The following is an 8,373-nucleotide window of genomic DNA, read 5'->3' as shown; positions in this document are numbered from 1 at the left end:
AACTTGCTACTTATTGTAATCTAAATTTGTATTACTACTTCTATTGCGCTAATGGTATAAAAAAATTACGTCTGCAGGCGCGCGCGTAAGGCACTAGTACATTAATAAAGTTCCAAATAAAACCGGCCCAGCCTAACCTGGGGTTAGTGAATGTTCTCAGTGAGACACGTAGCTATAGATGTCCAAAAAGCACGTGGCCCGTTAGCCCGGCAGGAAGCAGGGTTTTTAGCACAACACGAGCCCGGTACGACATGGATTTAAACGGGCCCAGGCTTAGCCCGACCCGGAGAGCGTGCCGGGCTCGACACGAATTTGAGCCCGTTAGGCTGGCTCGGGCATGGCCCGTTATCAGCCGGGCCTTTAAACCGGCCCGTTCACATAACTCCCAACGGCTCCACAAATACTAGGCTGCCTCCCAGCGGCCCAAATAGCGCACTCCGCAGCCGCACGCCCACTTCCCTCCCGCACCGCGAACGAAGACATCGTGGTAACCCTAACGCTCTCTCGCAGTCTCGCTCCTGCGTCCTCTCCGTGCGGTGGCTCCAGATCCGGCTCTCGCTCTCAGTCTCTCTCGCTCCTGTGCGCGGCTCCTGTGCTCCGGTGCTCTCGCTCCTGCGTCCTCTCCGTGCGGCGGCTCCGGCTCTCGCTCTCGCTCTCAGTCTCTCTCGCTCCTGTGCGCGGCTCCTGTGCTCCCGGTCCTGTGCTCCGGTGCTGCTCGGTCCTGTGCGCGGCTGCCTCTGGTGCTCCCTTCTTCTTCTCCGGCTCCCATTCGAACGCCCAAATGTTCCTGGAGCCGCCATACTACCCCAGCCTGGACGCCGCCAAGACGTTTCTAGCGATTCATTTCTATAAGCGATCATGTACTGGTGTTCTACATAGATAGATTGATTCAGTTAGATGTCAGTAAGATCTCTTTATCGCTGAGTATTTTTTGTGCTGCCGGTTTTAGGTTTAGCACGGTCTCCACCGTGTCGTGCTCGAATAGCTATCTGAGCCCGTCGGGCGGGGCGGCATGGTTAAATGATCGGGCTCAAACGGGTTGGGCCAAGTCGTGCTCGGGCTGGGCCAGGCCGCCCGTTTGGACACCTATACACGTAGCCACGTAGGGTTAAACGTAGTGAAATACTGTAGGACGATCTAACCCCACCAGTAGAGTTTTTATATAATAAACTTTTTACATACTGTAATAACCAAGTCCAGATGAACTTTCAGAAAGAAAATCGAGAACCTCAGACACCTTCTGACCGCTGAAGCACGAACGACAATGGCCATACTGCACGATGTTGCACGTTTTGTAGAAGTTTGTATCTTCGTTAAAAATTATAGCAGTACAAATCATAGCACATTCTGTAGGTGTAGGATACAGTAACACAGCAGCAGAACATCAAACCCATCTCCTGCCAGGCTCTGAGCAAACGCCAAAGCCTCCAACGTGGCACCTACGTACCGTACCCCAGTCACCCACCCCACACCCTACCTCGCTCGCAGTCGCAGCTTCCGCTGTACGCACACTACTGCGCGGTGCACGCACCGACGACACGGCGGCGCAGCTTATGTATGAGTAAGTATAGGGACTCGCCATACAGGTAGTCATCGCAGCGTGCCACCCCGTCTAGCGATCGAACACAGTCGACGGGGAACGCCGGCCGGTCCGGTCAGTTGGTGAGCGCGACGGCGGCCTCGTGCACGAGGGGCTGGGTGGCGTGCGCGACGCCCTCGGCCTCCCGCTCCACCTGCTCCCGGCACGCCTCCCGCGCGCCCGGCTCCGTCATGCGCTTGACGAACGCGGCGAAGCGGCGCCAGTTGTCGGGCTGGAACAGGTCGGGCCCCATGCGCAGGTACGTGAAGGCCACCATGCGGTCCTCGGCGGCCCTGTCGGCGGCCGTGGCCACCACCTGGTCGTGCGCCGTGTCGTCGTAGCGCGGCAGCGCGTTCTCGCCGGCCAGGCCCACGCCGGCCTCCCGCGCCGCGGCGGCCACCTGCTGCACCAGCGCCTCGGGGCGGCACTGCGCGTCCTGCGGCTGCTCGTGGTCGCGCATCTCCACGCACGTGAAGTTGAGCACGGCGCCGTGGCGCGCCAGCATGCGCGCGATGGGCGCGTACCCGTCGTGCGACCGGGTGTTGTAGTACCCCGCCGTCAGCTCCGCCGCGTGGGACCGGGTGCCGTAGTGCCAGTGGATCCCGGCCACCTTCACCGAGATCTTCACGCCGGGGGAACCCGTGAACACGCCCGTCGCCGCCGACAGGATGCGCTCGCCGTGCTCCAGGAGCATCTGCGAGTACCAGCTCATGAAGAACTCCCCGTACTCCGTGCTCCACCCGCCCTCGCGCCGGAAGAAGCCCGTGTCCTCCGGCCAGTCCTTGTAGCTGCCGGAGTCGCCCGGACCCGCGTTGCCCCACTCCGGCTTGCCCACGGCCTCAGCAGCCGCCTTCAAGCTACTCAGCATGAACTGCAACACGCGCAAACATGGATCCAGAAAGCTCTTGAGATCATAGTACAAGGGGATCGGAGAGAAAAGATGAACGAGCACGCAGGCAAGGCATGCATTACCCTGTCGTAGCACTGGAACTCGCCGATGCCAGGGAACGACCAGGTGCCGTCGCTCTCCGGGTAGGACGGGTAGCGCAGCTCGCCGGCAGGGCCCATGCCGACCTGGATCTCCACGATGGTGTTGCCCATGAAGGTGGCGAAGTGGTCGCGGAAGGCGCGCATGAAGTCGGCGTAGCACTGGATGGGGGTGCGGCCCTTGAGCACGGGCATCGCGTCGCAGCCCAGGGAGACGTACTCGTAGTTCCGGCGGCCGCTCCGGTCCGTGTAGGCCAGGTCCTGGTCCTTGTCCATCTCCTCCAAGACCCATCCCGGAAGTGGTATGCTGCAAACAACCAAAGCATGCAGGATCACGTGGCAGGAAACCAAAAAGGATAACATATCTTCGTCAGGAATTCAGGATTATGGGTTCTGCTGGAGCCTAAACTTTCTGCTCACGGATCTCGTGAGCAGATCACATGCCGAGTCGGCAGGAAGAGGGAAGCGCCACTGTCTGTAAGGAGAAAAAGGATCGACTTTTTTCTTCTTCAGTACGCTATATATGCAGGGTGGCGGATGGTGAACTTGTGCTTCTCCGTGGCTCAAGTCACGGGGACCTTGCGTTCGAGTCCACATCAACTACTGTGTCTAGTGGAAGCGTTTTATTCAGTTCAGCTAAAAAACCGTGAAGGCGTCAGAACTTTTCTGAAGATCAGATCAGCTCCAGCTCAGAATCAGATACCAACATGCGGCTTCTGATTGTAGTACTGATCTTCTATGTGCATTTCGTTTCGTGTAATCCACATACGGTTAAACAAGTACTCTAAAAACTAACGTCAGGTAATTTACGTTTAATCGAAAGAATGCACTGGTGATGGTGAAGCCAGAAAGTGCTAGAGAAAGAGACGACGAAGACACGTACGTGACTGAATCACCGACGTTGCCGCCGCACTGGTGGAAGGACATGACGGCCTGGACCTTGAGCCCGGTCTTCTTGGCCATCTCCATGAGCTCCATGTACCCGTTGAAGTTGTACTGCCCGGGCCCGTCGGCCTCGGCGATGCCCCACCAGACGTCCACCATGATGCCCTCCACCCCGGCGCTCTTGAGCGCCGCCAGGCTGGCCTCCACGGCCTTGCGCCGGTTGAGCGAGTTGCCGTCCTTGCGCACGGTGTCGAGCGGCATCATGACGAAGACGGGCACCCCGGCCCTGCTCCGGAGCTCGGCGGCCACGTCGGCGTGCTCCGCCTCGGGCGCGGCCTCCACCAGCGCCTGGCACGCCATGGCGAGGTCCGGCTTCACCGCGTCGGGCGCCTGCGCGGGGGCCGGGTCCACCGTCATCGTCTGCAGCTGGAGCGCCGGAGCGGGGGCGGGCGCCGACGCGGGCGGCGGCGCCACGGTGGCCGCCGCGGCGACGACGGCCGAGCGTGGCGCCGTGGCCGCCGCCGCGACGACGGCCGCGCGTGGCGCCGCCGGTGCCGCCGCCACGGCCGCGCCGGTCTGGTGGGACAGGTTGAGCGCCATCATTCACAGCGGTTGGCTGGATCGGATTGGACACGAATGGAAAACGAGATCAGACGACCAAGCAGAAGAAGAAGAAGGCTGGTTGGAACGAGCGATGGATCTTGGCCTTGGGTGTCTGGAAATGGATTCGGTCCGGGACCCTGGGACTCCCGCTGCTGCGATGCGACGGCGACGGCGACGGCGATTTGGTCTGGGGATTCGGTTATTATTACGGGGGAAGCGAAGGGGAGCCCCGTGCCGCGGGGTTAAATAGGGCTGGCGGACACGGGCGCCCGCGCGACGTGGCGCGCGGTGCGCCGGTGAATGGAACGTGAGGCGGTGGCGGGAGGTGGGGGCGAGCGGAGGCCGGAGAGGCAGCAGAAAATATGGATGGGGGACATGGGCGGGCGGGGCTCCCGCGGACGCGTGAACCGGCCTCGAAGCGTCGTGGGTGGACGGCGACGTGTTCTGGAGGGGACGGCGCGCTGGGCCACGTCGCGGTCCAGCATGGAGATAGGGTTGCTGGATGCGCGACGCGTGTCCCCCTTAAGTCCTTGACAGGACATGGTACGGTTTGGAGTTTGGACGGTGCTGGCTGTGTGTGTGTGACCCACACACTCCTAGTGCTGTGTACTCCGTGCGCTTGAGATGCCGCGGAGCTCTAAAATTGGTCGAAAACTCGGTGTTTTCCGTGACTACGTTTGCGTGCGTGGTCATCATTGTCACGCTATTTCATTTTTTTACTCCTACAATTCCTCTGGTGAAAACCATCTTAGAGCAATTCCATTGGTTCTCTAAAATACTTCTTAAATCAATAATTTAGGTAGCTAACATAAAACTTATTTCCAATAGTTCTCTAAATTAACTTCTAAATTTAGCAACTTCTCATCTAACCTCATTTCCTCTCTACATTTGGCAACCATTTAGCAACTCTCTAAACAAAAATGTTGACAGCATTATGTAGGTAATGAAGATAATTGCTGATATTTGTGACTTATTTTTTAATGTGGATATATACAAAACAAAACTACAACATATATTTAGAGAATTATTGGAGAACTCACATTTATTTACTCCCAAAGTTATTTATGAACTTCTTAAATATGTGATTAATAGAGCTAAAATTTATATAACTATTAGAGTTGCTCTTAGGCCTCGTTTGGTTTGGGGTGACTAAAGTTTAGTCACTTTTAATCTCTAAGAATCAAACTTGGTGACTAAAGTGGGGTGACTAAACTTTAGTTCTTTAGTCACTAAGGGGGTGACTAAAAGGGACTAAAGTAGTATTTTTACATTATTTGTCCTCTCCACTTTCTTCTTATAGCAAAGATCTATTAATTAATAGGGGTAAAATAGTCATTATTCACAGCAATTAATGCTCTTTAGTCCGATTTAGTTACTGAAACCAAACGGTATATTTTAGCGACTAAATTTCTAGTGACTAAGGCAACCAAACAGAACCTTGAACACTCTCTGCGCTCTTTTGTATTTATCGTGTTTTAGCTTAAAAATAAACAAACGAATACTTTACATAAAACCGTCCACAATTAAAATCACGCAACAAATGAGAAAAGAACCACCGGAATTAAGGCGGTGCATACGTTTGCACTTGGTCTAGATTAAGATCTAGTACGGACTAATGGTGGGTTTGGTTGAGAAGTGAATTTTGTGGATGTTTGGTTTCTAATAAAAAAAAAAGTGAAGTGGCTCATAGAGTCTCTATGACAATTTATCGTAAATAGTATGTCGGATGTGAGCGCTCTCCTCTTTCTCTTATCATATCCTCTACACTCATATATGCCTCTGCAACCAAACAAAGAACGGAGTGGCTCCATTCTATCCTAATCTTAAAACAAACAAAAAAATTGAATGGCTCTGTGTTACTTCTCAAACGTAGAAAAAAACGACTTCATTCTCAAAAACTAGATGGAGTGAGTAACAGAAAGCAACTGACCAGACTTTGAATCTGCCTTGAACCTAGCTAATGCTATATTAGCAAGTGTACTCTCAGGCCATTCTCATTAAGAATTACCGCACAAACTTCAATACAAAGTAGTAACGCGTACGCGTACGTACGAAACAACCCAAATAGAACAGAGACCGATAGAGTTTTCTCTTGGCGACTGCGTGCTTGGGGTCACGGGAAATGGAGCATTGTCGCTAGAGCTAGTCGGCGCTGGCCGGCACGCCAATCGCTCTTGGAGTTCTCTTTCTCACGCGGCGTGTCGCACTCACACTCACACCACCCATGGCTGCGCCAACGCCGGGACTATTCGTATCCACGCGAACCAAATCCATAGACCGATTGTTCTTTTCTTCTTCTTCCTTTTTTTACAAACAGACAGAGAGCCCGGTGACAAATCGTGAATGCGGGAGCAGGAAGTTCACGTGACAATAGATAAGTTCGTCCTGCAACCAGCCATGGCTCGTGGTCCTCCAGCGGCAGTTCCAGACACTTCCGTCGACTTTCCATTCTCTTTCTTGCTCTCTCTCTCTCTCCTCTTTTTTTTGTGTAATTTTTGGCTACCAGTAGAAGGAGGCGGCGGCGGTGGATAGCGTTCGGTGTGTGTGGCTCTCCAGTCTCCTAGCAAAATGCACGATGCAAATGCGACCAGCCTACGCCTCTGGTCTCTGGAAACAGTCAAACAGCAAGTGGAGCCAAAAGGACCGCGTTCGTCCAGCGCTCCGGGCCAGATCTGCCGTCCTCGCCGCCTCTTTTTTTGCGCGCGAGTACGTGGGAGGCCCCGCGAGACCAACCCGCCGGAAAATATCCATTCGCTGCCGTCCACCTGGCCTGGTGCCGTCGCGCCCCCCGATCTCAAATGGATTTCAACAAATCTTCAACGACACCAACACACACACAAAAAAAGTTGTCTGTTTGAGGCTGAGATTTTAGGGCTTCACCGCGCCGGCTAAGAAAACAATCCCTACTTCCAGGTGTACGTACGATATTTAAAGCTTTTACGTCACCCCCTGCTAGTTTCGTAGCGGCTGTTGCTTTCGTTTGAACCGAAATCAAGGGGGGCTACGCTTTCAGCTTTCTCAAGCTACCGTTTCTGTCCCAACGTATTTGTACAAATTAAGAGAAGACGGTTTTTTTTTTTACAAACTTTGACTAACAGCTATCCAAATAGTTCATGACAGAACAGAAGAAAAAACTACATCAGCACATTTTGTATTTAGCAGGTCTATGGACGATACTAATCCATCGGCAAACGATATGTATTTTAGGAGAAACTAAGGGTTAAAATTTGCGTGGCCGTTGCTGATTAAAACAGCGCTTGTACTTATTCTAGTGCTTTCACTATAACTCACAAACCATACTATTGCTCTCCAAACTTAGTTATGACTTTTTTTTCTCTTAGAGGTTGTCTTATATGAGTAATACAGCTAACATGTATTGTTTCGGACATGAAATACAAAATCAAGTGGGTCATCTACTAGATGATTGTGTGAACTTTACACCAACAGTTAACTTTTCAAACAAAAAACAAGTGTGATCTACAAATAACATACAGAGTTAAACTTAAGAATCGATACTTTCAGAAAGAGACTGAGAGCATCCAAACTTATGAACCTCTAGTTTTAGAAAGAGAGAATCCACAACCAAGTTTGCAAAAAAATGGTCATGTAATCAAGCTTCCCGTTCAATCGTGGTGTAATCAAACTACAAAAAATCATAAAAATTTATTAAAACATTTATAGATGTATTTTATTATTTTATCTGCCAATATATCAATTTTAAATTTTAAATTGTCATATATATATATATATATATATATATATATATATATATATATATATATATATATAAAGGAAAAATATATCTAACATGAAGGATTAAAATGATAGAATTTTTTCTTGAAAAAAATCTATTTTTATATATCTTAACGTAGATTAGATTATAATTTTAATTTTTTATACATCTATAAGTTTTATAAATTTATTGAGAATTTTTATGAATTTTAATATCTTGACTTTATGAAAAACTTGATTGCACAACAATTCATAGCGTTTTTATAAGTATGGACATAAATCATCATGTTTTATTTTTTTAATCTTGTTTGCACAATGACCTACTTATGGCATACCATTCCCACCGCATTTTTTCCCCATTAGATCTAAAAATTTATACAGCATATATATACATACAAATATCATGTTATTAAAGAATTTTCAAAAAATTAGAAATATTGAAGACATACCTTTTCAAAAGTGATTTTATTAAGACCCTAATTTGGTTATAAGGAATTAAGAGGAATTAGAAAATAATCTAATAATAAAATGTAAAGCAATTCTTATATATTGGTTTCAATGCATATGATCCAAACAAACAAGCTATA

The 8,373-nt window shown here is 50.3% G+C and overlaps 1 protein-coding gene across 1 annotated transcript; it reads right to left on the bottom strand.

Moving 5' to 3' along the window:
• Positions 1-1,290: 1,290 nt before the first annotated feature.
• LOC100281767 (uncharacterized) lies at positions 1,291-4,272 on the bottom strand. Its single transcript, NM_001154687.2, has 3 exons — positions 3,450-4,272; positions 2,552-2,873; positions 1,291-2,450 (listed from the first exon to the last, which is right to left on the bottom strand). Exons 1-3 carry the CDS (start codon positions 4,052-4,054, stop codon positions 1,656-1,658), a joined length of 1,722 nt encoding a protein of 573 aa, NP_001148159.2. The 5' UTR covers positions 4,055-4,272; the 3' UTR covers positions 1,291-1,655.
• Between the last annotated feature and the right edge of the window lie 4,101 nt (positions 4,273-8,373).

This window comes from Zea mays, chromosome 1 (genome assembly GCF_902167145.1).
Source record: "Zea mays cultivar B73 chromosome 1, Zm-B73-REFERENCE-NAM-5.0, whole genome shotgun sequence".
Taxonomy (NCBI): Eukaryota; Viridiplantae; Streptophyta; class Magnoliopsida; order Poales; family Poaceae; genus Zea; species Zea mays.
The sequence above is the reverse complement of the archived record's forward strand: the minus strand, read 5'-3'. Positions and strand labels throughout refer to the sequence as shown.

Excerpts from the sequence above, each read along its gene's own strand:
- LOC100281767 (NM_001154687.2), bottom strand. The coding sequence starts at position 4,054 with ATGATGGCGCTCAACCTGTCCCACCAGACCGGCGCGGCCGTGGCGGCG. Across the intron at positions 2,874-3,449 it reads AACGTCGGTGATTCAGTCAC|CATACCACTTCCGGGATGGG; the intron begins GTACGTGTCTTC and ends GGTTGTTTGCAG. Across the intron at positions 2,451-2,551 it reads AGTTCCAGTGCTACGACAGG|TTCATGCTGAGTAGCTTGAA; the intron begins GTAATGCATGCC and ends CGCGTGTTGCAG.